Source organism: Arvicola amphibius, chromosome 3, assembly GCF_903992535.2.
Source record: "Arvicola amphibius chromosome 3, mArvAmp1.2, whole genome shotgun sequence".
Lineage (NCBI taxonomy): Eukaryota > Metazoa > Chordata > Mammalia > Rodentia > Cricetidae > Arvicola > Arvicola amphibius.
In genome coordinates, this window is record NC_052049.1 from 11,786,500 (window position 1) to 11,804,506 (window position 18,007).

The 18,007-nt window shown below is 42.2% G+C and overlaps 1 protein-coding gene across 4 annotated transcripts in view; it reads right to left on the reverse strand.

Annotated features, from left to right (window-relative positions):
* Nucleotides 1–18,007, reverse strand: part of Retreg1 (reticulophagy regulator 1) — a 129,423-nt gene that overhangs the window by 8,591 nt on the left and 102,825 nt on the right. For all 4 annotated transcript variants that reach the window (XM_038323853.1, XM_038323857.1, XM_038323856.1 and 1 more), the window contains one exon: nt 270–396. In XM_038323853.1, coding sequence (XP_038179781.1) covers nt 270–396 — 127 coding nt within the window. The remainder of the gene's footprint in view (nt 1–269; nt 397–18,007) is intronic.

The window sequence follows — 18,007 nt, forward strand, 5'->3', positions numbered from 1 at the left end:
ACTAGAGGACAGATGATAACCAACGTTCTTAATGACAGTTTTCCATTCCCTTTTGGTTTTAAGAATGGCAAAGCCCAATCATAATTCCTTCTAGTAACGAGCTAAGTCAATCCCTACAAAATATAAATGCTCAAGGGTTTCATGTGTGACCACATCTGAGCCTTGTGGAAGCCAACTCCTATGCTTCAGTTGTTTCGAATTCGCATCTTTACCAGCAAAACAGGTCACCTCATTCGTTCCCACGCTACATTGAGGATTTCAAAACTTGCCTTGCCAGGGCTCTGCTGTTTAAAAAGAGACATTTCTTGAAGAAACAGGCCAAAATTCATCCATGATTCTGCAATGCAGTGGCTCAGTCTTGGTCTTTCATCTGGCTTGGAATTGACAACTTCCCAGCTGAAGAGAGAGAGAGAGAGGAAAGAGAGAGAGAAGATGCAATTGAACTTCAGCAACAACACCAGTGTTCACCCACTGAGCACTCGTGGCTTCCATAAGTAGCTACTGAAGACGACTGTTGGCTTCATTATGCTCTGATGGCAGAGGGCTAAACCAGCCTGATACCCAAGTCAAAAGACTCTCGGATGCCAAGAGAGACAAGGAGCTACACAGTTCATTATCTGATTACAATGTGGGAAACATTGGGGAGGCCAGCGCCGGGGCTTTAGGGTGTGTTTTCTAAAGGAGTCATTTTCCAGCTCAGATCTGGAATGAATTAGCACTTTAGCCAGCTACTGACTAGAGAACACCCCAGTCCCTGAAGAGACCCGAGGATGGCGAAAGCCAAACAAAAGAGCTACCCAGTCGAGCCTCAGTTTGGCACTGGCCAACGGAACCAGCAGAAAAGCAATGTATAAAGCTTATGGGGAGGAGGCACAGCTCGTGCTGGACCTTGAAGTGCTTGTTGAAAACAAGCCCTAAAGATAAGAAGCCGCAGCATGTTTAAAGAAGTAGGGACACTGGACGTACAATGATTAATAATACAAACAATGTGTTTTCAATGTATGCAGTAGCTTGGCCAACTCTAGGAAAACTGCTCATTCCATGGTGTCTTACAGTAACCCCCCATTTGTAATGATGGAAACAAAGTTAGCATGTATGTACACAAACACGCATATATGCTGTGTTATGGGGGGGTGGGGGGCAAGAGTGCCACAGAGTGGAAGTGGAAGACAGACTTTGTAAGGTATGTTGTGATTCTGAGGGTCACTCCCAGGGTGCCAGGGCTTTCACATCAAATGTGAGCCATCTCAGCAGCCCAATGCTCCCCATTTTTCTGAAGTATCTTTTCCGAGTCATCAAATGTGTTGAATGCGATACCAAGGTTGGCAGTGCGCCATGCCCTGGCCCTATGCGTTTTCACAGGGCTCTCAGGGACCTGAGCACTAGAAACATTCCATTCACAGAATTACAGCCTTCTCTGAAATGACAGAGGTACCAACCTTTGAAAACTGACGCTTACAATCCCAACTCACGAAAATACGAGTTCTGGTAAAAAGTCTCAAATTCATAAACTGGGGGAGAACTTCATCCTATCATGTTGAAGGTTGTGCCATCACAGAGCCGGGGACATACAATAAACAAATCCAGTGAGGGTTCCAGCGGAAGACACTAGTGAACCTGTCGTGGAAGGGTTTCAGAGCGAGGCTCATCTCTGCATTCAACCCCAGTGGCCCCAAAGCAAAATGGCCTTGGCTCTTAGTGCTCAACTACAGGGAAGTTATGTACATATAGAATAATGGAATATACATGTTTTGTTAATATGTTTAAGAGTAGGTCAATTTTTCAATTAATTTTAATATAAGGTTTGCTGGCCCTGGTGACGCAGGCCTGTAATCCCAGCTAATCATCAGGATGAGGCAGGAAAATTTTAATTTCAATAGCCTATCTGGGCTAAAGAGTACATTTAAGGACAGCCTAGGCAACTTAGTGAAACTTTGTCTCAAAATAAAATAAAATACTACTACTACTACTACTAACAATAATAATAATAATAAAATAATAATAATAATAACAACAACAACAACTAAGCAGCAGCAAAAGGAAAGGGGGAGTTGAGAGCACACACGGCAGCTAACAACATAGATAGCCCAGTGGCAAAATGACTGCCTCCCAAGTACGAGGCCCCAGTTCAGTCAGCATCGCCTCAATCAATTAATTAATTAAAGTCTAAGTGTAAATGAATGTCACAGTACTAAAAGGAGGGCATGTTCCACGTTCCTTTCTCGTTACCTCAATTAATGTTCTGCCAGATAATCCCAAAATGTTAGGTGCCCAAGCTGAGGTTCTTCCACCAGGTAGACAACGGCCAAATGACTTCTCGCATGTCATGAATAATGAATGTATGGAGATGTCTGACTTTTAAGAAACAGTTTATGTCTATTAACATTACCTTGTCTTGAGCCAATGAGAATTTCTGTTTTCATTAGTGAGCAAATCACACACCAGGCCTGCATACCTGGTTAACGATTCCAGACCTATTATAAGAACATGAAGTACATAGCAAAGAAACCATTATCTGTAACAAAATCCTACCGGAATGTCTGCTTAATGAGGTAAGATTTTATATATAAGAGAACAAGATCAGCATGGAGAAAGAAATGCAAGGTTGGCAAGCTGGGGTTATTTTACCAGATAAGTCAGGTTTGTTGCTACTGACCCAGCCTAGACTACTGTTCAGCTAAATGATGACACACACACTTTCATCTCTGTTTCTCTATACTATCTGTATTAAAGGATATAGTTGAACTCTTTAGTAAACATAGTTCTATCAAGTCAGTCAAAAATATAACAGAATGATTCTGAGTACTGATCTTTAAAGATTAAAATGAAATGAACATATTTGCTGTTTCACTCAGATTTGAAATAGACTTTTTTCAGGAGAATGAGTCGCTAAGGGGAGCTGTGTTCAAGCAGTGGAAGATAAAACAGCAGGGAAAGTGAATGAGGTGGACCCATTGGCTTTATGTGTCACTTCATAATGACAATACCCATAGGAAAAATCCCAGGAGAATGCATGCAGTGTGGTGGGAAGGACAGGTTACTTAGGCAACGGGCGGGATGGCTCAGCATCAAAGACACCTATTGCCCAGCCTCGTGGTGTGAGTTTAAATGCTGGGACCTACATGGCGAAGAGGAGAACTGATTCCCACAAGTTGTCCTGACTTCCACATATGTGCCATTGCATCACACACACGCCTCCCCTCACATGAATAAGTCAATGTAATTAGAATGTTTAAAATAAAATTGGTGGTTACTTCAGGGAGAAGACCAAGCAAAACGTGTGACATGAGCCAGAGAGGTGGGAGATCCCTAGGTCCTGACCACAGCCGGCTTCTTGACTTGAGCAATGCTGATGTGAAAACCAACATTCTGTGGCTATGAGAGCTGCACATACACGCATGTGCATATGTGTCTGCATATGCATATATATATGTATATATATACACACACACATATATATAGCATTTGATCTTTTTCAACTTTTAAACTAAAATGTATACTGCTTTTTATCTCGTGAATAATTTTCTCACATAAGTAGATCATGTTTTATACATTACTGCCTAAATACAAATGTTTCTAGCTTTGTCCTCATTTATTTACCTGTGAAATAAAGACAATATTTCTGTTGGGTAAAAACATGAAACATCATTTTTAAGTTCACTGTTCAGATGCCACAACGTTGCTCGGAAGGCTGTCTTTAGGATTTGCATCTCAAGGATACCATCATATATTTTATTTAGTAAGTAATGAGCCTCTGACCCTCATGCAATACTTAGATAACCACTGCAGAGATCGTGTTAAGGATCTTTTTGATGGACTTCAAGGGAACATAATCTGTTAATTTATTCACATTTTCAATAAATATGGCCAAGTTTCCCCTTTGTTATATAATGTCTTTCATTATGACAAATACACTATTTCTACAGCTTGGATACCAAAGCTATTGCTTCTCTCCCTGTGTCCAGAGATTGCATCATTTGCTGGGAGTGAAATATTCACCTCATCGCTGATTTCTACTGACGTGAGAAACCACTCGATTTCTTCATTCTGAGAAAGTCTCATGTGATATTTTTAAACAGCACATCCCCTTGTTTCCCATATCGATATTAGCACAGCAAATAATTCTTATTGACAACTGAGGTGTTATAATCCCAAACAGAGATTCATTGTATACAGCTTGAAAATATTTCCTCACCAAATGATCTTGGAAAATGCAAGAAATGTTGAAGAGAAGAATAAATGTTCAGGTTGTACCAAATAAAATTTGATAGGACTTGAATAGAAAAGCTGAATTCAGAGATGAAGAAACGTGTTTTCTGTGAGACATGGACCCAAAAGAACTGATCACTGGCATTTATTGTTAAAAATTACACACGGAAAAAAAAATTTAAAAAGTTGCACACGGAGGAGCTGGAGAGATAGCTTAGCAGTTAGGAGCACTTGTTGCTCTTTCAGAGGACTCAGGCTGGGTTCCCAGCACACACAAGGCAGCTCAAAGCCATTTGTTTTTTTTTTTTTTTTTCCTCATGGTTTATTTTTTTTATATTTAAAAATTTCCATCTCCTCCCCTCCTCCTCCCCCTTCCCTCCCCTCCTCCTCCCCCTTCCCTCCCCTCCTTCTCCCCCTTCCCTCCCCTCCCCTCAAAGCCATTTGTAACTCCAGGTTCAGGGATCGGCTACCTCTTCCAACCTTCACGGCACCAGGCATGCATGTGGTCCACAGATATGCATACAGGCAAAACACCCAAACACATAAAAATAAGATTTTAAAAACAAATTAGACAGTGATTATTATAGGAACACACATATCTATACTCTCCAAGTCTGAATGGGTAACACTGAATTATACAGTTTGGAATAAAGTCAAACATGTTTGGTTTTCATATTTCTTCATGTCATAGATGAACAACATTAAACCCACCCAAGTTATCTCACCTACTTAGGGACAGAGTCGAGACCTAAGAACAAGATTCCTGGTTTCCCAATACAGTTCTATTTAAACAGTGCGACTCTTCAAACAACAAATAAATTCAGTGCTATCCTTAAAAAAACAAAACTATTATTGAGAATAAGGAACATTCCTTGTTTCTCTACTTCCAAGAATGGAGAGAAAAGAGCTGTGATTGACCAACGCCAGTGTGGGTGCACGCAGGACCAACCCTTTCCAAGAAAGCCAAGTGAGCCATGTGTAGAATCCAATACTCAGCGGAAACTCAGACCCACGTGTGGCGGGTGGTTGGTTAGCACCGGTGACGTTCGCACACACAGCTGCTCCATCACAAAACTCCAGGTTTTCTTAGAAAGCCCGGGAAACCCACAACAGAGGAATGAGCTCTGTGAATGCTGGACCAAGTTTAGCAAACATCTTTCCCATGGCTGTCTTATCGCCATCCTTGGGACTAACGGGTACGCAGAGCGAGGCCCAGCTGTCATATATAGGGAAGTGAATGCACTTTAGCCTTCAAAACAGTTTGAGATTTTACCAAGTTCTTAACCAAAGACGGCATGCCACCCATGATGAAGGTTGTCCTAAGGAAGAGACTTTAGTTGCCACCAGTGTCATTGTTAGTATCTCAGACAGGACAAGCAAAGTCCGGGTTCAAAGGAAAGCGATGGTCGTGTGTTATACCTCCATCCCAGCCTTGTGTTCCTCAGGCAATGAGCCAGTGGCATACCGCAGCCACACGCAAAGGTCCCCTGACAAGCCAACCCTGGTAGGCAATGAGCCGGTGGCATACCGCAGCCACACGTAAAGGTCCCCTGACACGCCAGCCCTGGTTCCCTTCAGCCTGTTATCTGTTTTCCTCATGCCTTCGGTCCTAGTTGTTTAAGTCACTGCACAGATCCTGGTCCCCTCACAGGCATGCCAGCTTTCAAAGAGGCTTGCCTTTAGAGTCTTCAAATCATCCTTTCTCAAAAGAAAAAAAAAATGACTCAATGTCATTTGCTGAAGTTTTCCTTCAAAAGAAAACACTACAGTGTTTTTGGACAAGAGACATTCTATATCCGAAATAAGCAAGTTACTGGTGAGGCCTTAGCCCCAAAGTTCTTTGTCAACAGCTGAAGGATTTACAGCTTCTCCTGTCAACGTGATATGATGACTCTTTGGGCAAGCAGCCCCTTCAACAACAGCAAGGAGCTTTGCCCTGAAAGAATTTCAAGACAATATTGCTACTTTCTTCATCCATGAGCTTGTTAGACTACAATTAGTCAATGTATGCTGTGTTGAGGTCCACCCTTCGAGGTTCTACATTGGGTGTGTCTGGCATGCAAGCTCCTGAACTGAGCCTGGGCCTCACTTGAGAAGACTGCGAATGAGCAGTTTGGGGTATGCTTAGAAATTTGCATGAATAAGTGTCCTGGGCTTCTTATCCAAAGAGTCATTGTGAGCAAATTATGTGGAATTTCTATCTTACACAACACAACACACACACACACAGAGAGAGAGAGAGAGAGAGAGAGAGAGAGAGAGAGAGAGAGAGAGAGAGAGAGAGAGAGAGAACTTTGGCAAGACAGTGTGTGTGTCGGGCCAGATTTATTCCCTTCCCTGAGTACTAGACAAAGAAGTAGAATGACATGAAGAACCAAGAATCTTATGCCTGCCCAGCTCCTCTGCCCCAGAGCAGAGAGGAGCCTCCCAGATAGGATCTGCCACCTCCTTGAATTGATCCGAGAGGGCAGAGTTTGCAGGCCAAAGAGGTGGTTAAAATGGACTACGTAGCAGTAGGGAGGGCACTCATTAGATCTGCAGGAGTATCCCCTGAAATTTTCAGTTGATTGACGGATAGCTCTGCCTGGGAGGAACTCAGAACCAGAAATGGGCTGTAAGGAAGGCCTAGAAAGAACAGTGCCTGTGCTAAGAAGATTCCTTATCCCACCAATGCAACTCGAAACCCTCAGAATCCACAGTCACTGGTAGAGTACCCAGCTGGGTCCTGGCTCCAAAGCCATGAAGAATCATCCCTGAGAAAAGTGCCATACTGGTCCTGCAGGCAAGTTTTACAAGCAAGCTCCCAAAGGGCCACTATGGCTCAAAGTCATTCAAGAGGCTTCAAAAGGCCAAATGAGTGTGAACTGTTTTTCTTACCTTTCGTGTGTGTGTGTGTTTTGCACTGTTTTTTTACTTTTCCTTTAAAATTATACTTATCAAGGCTGGAGAGATGGCTCAGCATGTGCTATACTTCCCTCAGACCAGAGTTTAGTTCCAAGAACCCACCTCAAGCAACTGAAATTCCAGCTTCAAGGGGATCTTACACAGCTAGCCTCTTTGCACACCTGTACACAGACCTGTTGTAGGGGGCTGCTTGCTTGTTCCCAGCCACTCAGCCCTGAAATAACTACACAGAAACCGTATTAATTAAATCACTGCTTGGCCCATTAGCTCTAGCTATTGGCTAACTCTTACATCTTAATTTAGCCCATTTCTATCGATCTTAATATCGCCACGTAGCTGTGGCTTAGGAGGTAACGTTCTGTCTCCGGCGGGGCTACATGGCTTCTCTCTGCCTCCACCTTCTTTCTCCCATCATTCAGTTCAGTTTTCCCCGCCTAGCTCTGCTCTACCCTATCACAGGCCCACAACAGCTTCTTTATTAACCAATGGTGTTCACAGCATACAGAGGGGAATCCCACCTCACAGACTCACACATATACACAGTCTTTTAAAAGACAGTGTTATCAACAGCAGGGTTTGAGCTTTCTGTTTGGGGTTTTGGTTTCCAAGATAAGATGTCATGTAGCCCAGGGTGGCCTGCTATGTAGCTAAAGCTAGTCTCGTACTCTTGATTCTCAAACCTATTTTTGCAGTGTGCTGGAATTATATAGGCATGTACCACCATGCCCAGTAAAAAGGCCTGCCTGTCTTGAGCATTTAACCATAGGCTGTCTGTGGCTTCATGGTGCAGAACACAGGATTCTCCGTTAGGGGGTTCTCTAAGATAAGGAAACCTGACACTCAATGCTCCTTAAAAATAAACTCTCTCAGAGTAACTGCAGCCTCATAAAAAGAGTTTGGCAATGTTCCTTCTGTTTCTTTTATGTGGAACACTTTGAGGAGTACAGGTATTAGCTCTTCTTGGAAGTCCTTGTAGAATTCTGCATTAAAACCATCTGGCCCTGAGGGTTTATTTTATTTGTTTGTTTGTTTGTTTATGTAAGTTTTTGATGACAGCTTCTATTTCCTTGCAGTTTATAGGCCTATTTAAATTGTTTACATGGTCTTGATTTAATATTGGTATATGGTATCTATCTAGAAAACTGTCCCATTTCTTTTATATTTTCCAATGTCATGGAGTACAGGTTTTTGTAGTATGACCTAATAATTCTCTGAATTTCCCCAGTGTCTGTTTTATGTCCCCTTTTCCATTTCTAACTTTGGTAATTTGGATGTTCTCTCTCTGTCTTTTGATTGTTTGGATAAGGGCTTGTCTAGTCCCTCTGAATGTGGTTGACAGTTGCATGGTTGGGGCAGACTGAAGGGGTCACTAGCAGTGGCACCAGGATTTATTCCTACTGTTTGTACTAGCTTTTTGGGAACCTGTTCTCTTTTGAGGGATACCTTGCTCGGCCTAAATATAGTATGGAGGGCCTTGGTCCTTCCCCAAAGCAATGTGCCTTAACCTTCTCTGAGGAGTGGATGGGGGATAGGGTGGGGGGTAAGCGGAGGAGATGGGAGGAGGGGACGGAGTGGGAACTTGGATTAGTATGTATAATGGAAAAAGATAGTTTGTTTTCTTTTTTAAAAAAAATATTTAAAAACCATTCTGAAATGGGGTGGTGTGCTAGCGTGTCTCCTTCACTGTGTCTGACCACTAGTAGCACTGATACTGAAAACAAATGAGTCGTTGTCATTATCAGCATCTCCTATTGTCAGCACGTCCTTTGTTCACTGCAGTGAGTACACATCAAGTGCATGCTGTGATCTTCCTGACCCCAGAGACTGGGGATGAGGAAGTGCGGCCTCAGCCAGTGAGCTTACCCAAGACAGCGGTGAGGATGGAGAACACAATGGCACGTGTGCACACGTGCTCACACATGCGTGCACGCACACACACACACACACACACACACACACGAAAGTCACCTGTTAGAATTAGCTTAGAAATAAAAATATCTCAAACTACGAGAGAAAAAAATGAAAACTAAGTGAGGGATTGAATAAAAGAGACAAATCTGTTAAATAGACTGTTGTCTATAAGAAAAAATTGTACTTTATAGGAGTAGGTTGCAGACTTTTATGAAGTGAAAGGTATCTTTAAAACTGAAGACTATTTTTCAAAACAAAACTTTAGTTTTCATACATCAAGACTCAAATTCTTTCACATTTTTAACTTCAGATTTAAGGAGATAATGACCAAAGAAAACAAATGGGGAGAGAGCAAAGAGAAACCAAACGTGTGCGCAGGGGGAGACAGTAAGTGTATCCTGCAGGTCCAGCCAGAATTCGTGGTGCTGTTAAAACCAAAAGGCGAGAAGCGGTGTGCAAAGCAAGGCCATTCACAGAAATCTCTGAGGCAGAAACTGTAAAGCTGCTTTTCGGCTTTATTTCTGGTATTTAGCAAAATAAAGCCAAAAAGCAACTTTATGCTGAAATAATGGGAAAATACATATTTTAAAGTACGAGGTAGACAGAACTTTTAAAAAGAATTACAGAATAAGCTCATACAGATTGGCAAGACTTTTTATTTAGGTAGCAGGTTTTACTGGAAACAGCGCCAAAGGGTTTGAATAACAATTCAAATAAACACAGTAAACTGGGGTTAGGGCAGCACAAAACTGGCGCAGACAACAACTTCCAGGGACAGGCACTCCCTTGCCTCTTAGAAACTCAGTGACCTCATTGAATCATCACGTCTGATTTCTTACGTTTCCCAGGTTACTGCTGAAGAGATTGAAGCCCAGATTCTTGGCCTCCGTGGCTCAAGGTCACAGTAGTAAAGGAGCAGGGATGACTGACACAGGAAGTGCACTGTCCACCCCGGAACATGCAGATCGCTTCAGAGATGAATGGCAAAGGACATCCATCCCTAACTGCAAGCTAATTCCATCAAGATAGAAATATACAAAGAGCAGCCCTGGTTCCAGGTTGGAGGGGTGGGGGAGCTCGGGCCTAAGGAATCAAGGTTCCTCTTTCCTTTACCAAGAACATTAGCAATTTCGAAGCAGTCCCCACAAGCAATCCTATAATCTTAGTCCAGCTTCCCAGACTAAATTACATCCTTTTGCATAATCATGACTGTGGCTGCGGTTTGCTAAGCGCTCCGCTGGCAAGCGCTGTCTCAAGATAACCTCCATGTGATCCCCTTTCCCTTACCAAATCATCACAACACCCCTGCAAGTCAAGACTGGTGCTGCGACCTCCACTTTACTCCAGAGGAAACGGGGGCCATGGAGGAGTTGAGGCAGGAGGTCTGTGAGTGTCTGTTATGCATTTGGTATTGTTTCCTTGCAGAAATTCTATTGTGATGGGCTATGACCTTTGCCATGCTGGCTCCCTAGAAGACTCTAAATCACATTACAGATTTTGCGGTCACTGTTCTGACCCGTCTAAGACCCGTCTAAGACAAGCAGAGAGAGCCAGGGATATGGCTCAGTCTGTACAGTGCTTCACACACACACACACACACACACACACACACACACACACATTTTCCAGTAACTTTACAGTTTTTTCATATTCATATGAATCCATGATCCAATAATCATTTTAAAGCAGACTTAGAAGATTCCTGGCAGAGCACTGTTGGAGACTATTTCACAGTGTGATTTTATTGCACATAGGAAATCTTCATTGGAGTTAAACAGCACTTTTCAGAAAGTTAGCCATGTCATTGCCCCATGTGACAAACTTTAAAAAAAGGATTTGTAATAACTTGTCACCTAGCAACTGTGGCAAACAGCTGGTGTAGCCCTCACACCTATAAATATGCTTTGGACTGGGGACCTTTCATTCTCAGTTAGTGACTCAGCATCCCATGCTCACTGCTAGTGACCATCTGTTGATGGTAATTCCTGTTAAATTTTTCTTAGAAAGGTCAGTCAATATCTGGTTACGGACTTTAACATCTCTTAGTGTAACGTGTGAGGACGGTGTTTAATCCCTCTGTGAGTGGATATGTGGAGGGAAGGAACAAAATAAGAACAGGGAATGTCTCCCTGCATAACACTGAATTAGAGCCATGACAAAGCAAATGGGATGTGTCAACTAGAGGATTAAACAAGAAAGCTGGGGATTAAAAAATTACATAGCACTCAATTCGAAGCTTCCACGTTCTCAGACCAATTAGCCAAGGAGCAGCTTCTCCCCAGGCCAGGGACAAAGAGGCGCCAGCTGAGGGCCTGTTTTTCCTACCCAGGGAAGCTGAACTCCACCTTCTGAGGGCAATTTAAGTGTTCTTCATAGATATATACACACACAGACACACAGACACACACAGAGAGAGACAGACATACACTAATTACATTACACACACAGAGAGAGAGATACACTAAATACATACACATACACACACCTCTGTTCCTCCCTCCCTAAATTGGAAACAGCAATACAGGAAACAGCAAAACAGCAAGACCGGCCTTCTTCCTGTATCTTAAACTAAGCAGTGCCACTTTGGGGTGAGGAGGCATAGATGATCTAACCCACCATCTAGAAGGATGCTGTCTTTCTTTCTTCTGCTATATGTGGTATTCCTTTCAAGTGCCAGAGGACAAGAAGCCAGCGTTTTCAATGTTCCCACTTTGGTTAGTGTTTAATAACTAGATTCTATAAGCCACGGGCTGAGCGAGGCAATGCCCCTCACAAGCAGGAGGCAAGCACTTTCCTGAGACAAGACTATAGGAGACTAAACCGTCCTTCCTTCCTGAACACCAAGGCCAAGATCTGATTCATTCCCTTCACTGTCCCTAAGCAGGAAAGAAATTTCCCTGTTCTCAAAGGGCAGATCAAAATCAGAGTCAAGAAACAGGCTTCACGGAAAGCAAACTGGTATTGTGGAATGGGTTTGCTAACTCCGCATTCTATTTGCGATCTTCAATTCCCAGCAAACTTACAGCCCGGGATTTATTGCAGCTCGGCTTAAGAGCAAACATCCCCTCCCTGCTCTTTGAGCTTTGGTTTAGCTGTATGAAATTGGTGACAATTGTTTTCAATATGTTTCTTAGAATTGAAAAAAAAATAGTTAACATAATTCCTAATTTTGCTTTTTAGCAACTAGACCCACTGCAGTAGGCCAGAGCAGTGCATCAAGCCCAAACTCACAGAACTACTGAACCATTCCAAAGTGTGTCTAACATCAAGCCCAGTGGAAATTAATTCTGATGTATGTGATGAAGAAGGTAACCCGCAGTATAACAAAACCAGGTGACTCTCCTGTACAGGACAGATATCAACAACCAAGCAACATGTTGTACCATTTGGCTGTAGGTCATTCATGCTTTGGGCCTTTCTTTAAAGCGTGCATCTTCTCACTTCTCTTTATAGATAAGCCAGCAGTTGAATGATATAGCCAGTAGCTTTTAAAAGAGCACACCATATGAAGACGGCCATACCCCTACCGGTCATAAAAACAACTGCTTCTTCAGCCTGACATCTCTGCTTCACTAAACTCAAGCCGATTTTGAAAAGACGGTATTATGTAAACGGTGCCTGTGTTAATGGTAAAGTAGCATGTAATATGTAAGGTCAGCATGAAGGGAAGATAGGTACGGTATCAATTGGGGGGTGCGGGGTGCACAATCAAGAAAAGGGATGAGGAAAGGTGACATTCCCCAAATGCTGCCTTAAGTCTGGAAAGAAGCTAATCTCTAACAAGAAGTCCTATAGGAAAACAAAACTACAAATGTAAAGTTTTCCTGCCTGATGTAGAGGATGTTTCTATAGGAATACATTTCCTCCACTTCCTTATACACACAACTACCAATAGCAATTTGCCTTCAAATGGAAAGGGTTGTTCTTTCCGTGTATCCGAGTTAGAGTATAGCAGTCAGCACGTGTGAATATGAAGGGCAGCCTGGAACGAGTTCTTTAGAGTCCTCTACTGCTTCCTTCCACACACTATCAATCTCCTCCAGAAGCCGTCCTTGTTAAACACATATTCGTGAATGAAATGGAATACAATATAACTAAAGGAGTCTGGGACAGCTGTATGGACAGTCTAGACAGAGGTGCCTGCTCATCTCGGCCCCTTCATTCTTACCTGTGGGTGACAGATACCTATCTTTGCCACCAGGGTTCTCAGCTGGCTCAAGTTTCTGCCAACGACGAGCAGGGGAATTTAATGAGCGCCACCTGCAATTTATGTGTGTGTAAAATGTCAAGCAGTATATTGGAGATCATTGGCTAGCCAAAAGCACTTTCGGGAAATTACTTTCGAGATATCAGAAAGCACAGGGAGGTCATGGGTATTGCCCACCGACCACATCTCTTCAGATCTGGGGGGCCTAATTCCTCCTCTTCTCCACTAGGGTCATAGTTTACTGTAAAATGATTTTAGATGGCCTTTGATTTGGCACACAGGCACATGCAGATGCACAAATGCACAGCTAATAAGAGGTAATAATTATTCTACTTTGTTTGTACACTATATGTTACTAATATGAACAGGATTGGGAAAAAATAATACAGAGAAATGGCTCTCTGATCAACCCCAATCATTTACTTTCCTGGGTGAGAAACATCCAGAACCACAAAAATAGAATTACTGTGGAACATCCCTTCAGGGAGTCTGGCCACCCCAAGCGTTTTTTCCACACCTGCAAGTAGATCAGTTATAGGTGTTAAACATTTCTACCCTCACCTACTTGGGAACCCTACCCCCGAGGTGAAAGCTCTTTGAGAATGTAGACACAGTCAAATGAAACTAAAGAAGCTTGCTGGGCAAAAAAAAACCCACCTCTTTCTAATGAACAGTAACCCTTTTAAATGAACAATATACGAAAGAAGCAGGGAGAGATCTTCAACGTTGCTTTGCCAGGTGTCTGTTTTGAGTTATTTTTTTTTGGGGGGGGGGTGATGTGATGGTTTTAGTTATCGACAAGACACAGTCTAGAATCACCCTGGGAGGAGAGTGGGAGAAGGGCCTCTGAGAACAGCTGTGAGGAGTTACATTAATTGATTGAGAGGATCTGCCTACTGTGGGCAGCACTATTCCCTGGGCTTGATGCCCTGGACTATACAAATGAAACTGTCCAATTGCAACAGGTTTAGAGTGACCCCTCTACTTATCACAGCCATAAAACACCCCAGGCAACGATTAGATATATGTTTGGATTCATCTAACTTTTATATCAATATTCCATAAAACACTTTTAAGATACAAATGGATGACTAGTGGAGAAATGCACCAATTTTGTGAATTCTGTCATTAATCAACCTACTTGTATCATAAGAATTACTGAAATAAGTGTCCTTTTAAGTAATTATGATAAAGGCTGTGAGAGGAGGGGCAGGTGGATCTCCAGTGTGGCTCCCACTAGGTAGGGTATTCAAGGGTCTGACTATTCCACACGGAGAATCTGGGCTTCCTTGCAGTAAATATGGATCTGAACATAAACAGACATTGACTGCTTTTTGGAATTGTGGTCCCCTCTGAAATATCTGTGGGCCCAGGCTTTCACACTTCCAAGAGCATCTGAAGTCTGAAGCAGGAGGAAACTGAATACTTCAAGTCCTACATGTCTGTGAAATGGATATTTACTTTCTCGTGAAAATGGACTTAGAGTTTTATATTAACTAGAGGCGAAAATAATATGCAGTGCCAACAACACTGCTTAAAGCTTCCTGGTGATTCATGGGCAGGGGCATCTTGGACAGCAGTTATCAGGTACTATTGTAATGTCAGATCTAAGGTACAGTGGTTCCCAGATAACAGGCCTCCTCACAGGCTGGCAAAAGGGCAATAACTCTCTGCTGTTACAAGGATATTAAAACATAAAATGTCACAGTCAGGGTATATCAATGTCTGTGGTTCTAGCATAGAGAAAAGTTAAAACCATGAAGTAGTTCATCTTTCATAAGCGATGGACCACTTGGTGTCTTGGCTGATTATCAGGCTCTTGGGAACTGTGGGCTGGAGCAGTTGTCCTGTTGGCCTGCCTTCCATAAACTTAGCAGGTTTGATCCAGGAGGACCACCTACACGTTATCTTCCCCAGGATTTTTTCCTTGTTTGACAAAGTTCGTAAAATACACCTCGAAAAACTCTGCATTTGATTAGGGCCAAGTCCTTGGACTTCAGTGTGAACATGGCGCTAGAGATCCTAAAGTTTAAGAGTAGAAAGAGAGAACACACCCAAACGCTGGCTACAGCTAACTGCCACCTTGACTAAGGGAGTCATTCTCAGATTTCCATGACAGGAATTTTTAAGGACTATCTTAGCTTATGCTATGATATTACCAACAATGGTCACTTGTAATATGTTTTTTTCAGTATTACATAACAACCCCTCTTAGTCAATATGGTCTAGGTTATGTATCAATTATAGATCATGTTAATCAGAGTGTGGCACTGATATTCATAGACTCATCTTTTAACTTGGAAGCTGATTTATGATTAACAAATCTGAAGATATCCAATTCAACCCAGAAAGTAGGAAGCTTATATATAAGTCCTGGGAACTTAGAAAGTCATCAAATGATTTAGAGCTAGGAACAAAGACTGATTTCCTTATATATATTTATATAAAAATTTTAAATTATGTTTAATTTCTAATTTTACTTATTTACAAATGGGTAAAAACTTAATGGCACAATCAATATAGGGACTTTTAAAATATTTATCTCTCTCCCCTTTGTGATTGTTCTGCTTACACTTTTTTTTTGTTTTTTTGAGACAAAATAACCCTGGCTGTCCTGGAACTTACTCTGTAGACCAGGTTGGCAGAGATCTGCCTGCCTTTGCCTCTTAAGTGTTGGGATTAAAGGTGTGTGCCATCACCACCTGGCTCTGTCTACACATTTTAAGTGATGTTTTTATTAATTCTCTGAGAGTTTCATACAATGTATTTTGATAATATTCATTCCCCCCTTTTCTGAAGACCTCCACCTCTCTCCCCACCCAACTTCGCAGCAACTTACTCTTGCCAACTCAAATGCCTTCAGCTTCATTTTTATAGAAATACATTTTAGAAAGATGTGTTTTCCTACTATATCATATGTCAAAGTAACACAGGCTTAAGCAAGAAAGTCGATCATTTTTCTATGTGATAGCGGATATGGGGAAATCCATGGTGTTACAACCCCAGACCCTTTCTGCATTGTTGCTCAATTATTCTCAAATCACATTTTCTCCAAATGGTCCAAGACAGTAACATCAGCTACTCAGTTAACCCATCCACATCACCACCATAAGAAGAAATGGTATCAAGAAAATGTTCCCCTTTTGAAAGTCATGGACCTACACATTGTATACTAAGCTTCTGCTCACCTCCTACCAGCTAGACCCTGGTAACATACCTGAAAGTGACTTGAGGAAAGAGCTCAGCTGCTAGTGGCCATGTTCTAGCTGAAACCGGGGCTCTACTGCCAAAGGAAAGCTCAGTATTTGGGAACAACCAGCAGAATGGACCACAGCTACACTTCTTGTGTTCTCTTATTTCAGTAGTTTCCGTTAAGCTGCACAAGTACCAGCACAAAAACAATGGGCACAAAGAGATGTGAGGATAAATACAGCTAATTCGGAAATTACACAGCTCTAAAGGCGGAAGTAGTTGTATACTAAGATAGAGGTAGGCAGACGTTTTTTGTAAAAGGCCAGAAAGTAAATATTCATGTCTTTGCTGGACATATTTATGTGAAAGTGCACAATAGTGCTCTAATAAAACTTGTCCTAGAAAGCAGGCAACAGGATGGATATTTTTCCCCACAAACCACAGCAGTCTACTAGCTCAGAGTGTCATGGGCTTCAGAAACATAGCTACATGTAGGAGGCAGGTACTAGTAAACCTAGCAACCAAACCAGGAGCCATTAAGATACCTGCTATAAAGACGGCCCTCTTATTTATTGAGAATGTCCCAAGTGCTCAAACTTACATTAGTGCTTTATTTGTGTTACGTCTAGTCCTGACAACAATCTGATAGGAATCAGGCAGCCAAGAAAAGTAGCACCCAGATCAGAACTCATCCCTTGCAACTTCTAAGCCTTTCCTCTTCCAGATAAAAGAACGTTTCCCAGAAGTCAGACGGAAAACCATCCTGTAGGACACAGTAAGAAAAATGCACACACATGGACTCCTATTGTACCACTGGCAAAGCAGTTCTGCCAGGTTTGATGTGCAACATCGCAACAGCAAGGCTTAAAATAGCTTTTGGGCTAGAGGTTTAGACCAGCTTTAGCCCTAACCTTCAGCTTTGCCTGGGTAATAACTGCCAAGGTCTTAAATGTTGGAGCCTTGGTAACTAATGAAGGAGTGAAGGTTCCATCAAAGCCACTGAAACCTTACAGAGCCTTTCAAAGATGAGAGAAAAAAGGGGAAGGTATTGATTGTTCATCCCTGTTGATCCTGCTTTGAGACAAACATATATCATTGCCTCCCACTCATGGCTGACTGTGTTAATGCGTTAGAGCACTCTTTCTAGAAACTTCCTGACAAGGCTTCATGATCCTTACCAGAACCCCAAGCACCACTTCCAGTTTGTAAGAGTTGGCAAGGAAAATGAAACTACGGACCATCAAACCCTCCATGTTTAGGATACAACAGCTCCCTATGTCTTCCCCCATCTCTTGGGACAAAGGCGGGGAGGTATCAGTTCTTTCCTTTCTTGCCAATGCCAATGTTTGTTACATTTGAGATGAACTATAACGACCTCTTCTTGTTTCAGCAAGTCCATTAAATCTAGGTTTGTAATTCCTTTATCCACGTGTTCATTTTATAATGAAATCTCTATCTCAAAGCCTTTCTTAGCAAACAAGTAGGTTCCTAAAAGCCAATTTGCCCAGAACCTCCAGATAAAAAGAACAGGTCTATTTACAGTCTGTTCTATTTACCCCAATATGGGGGAAAACATATCACTGG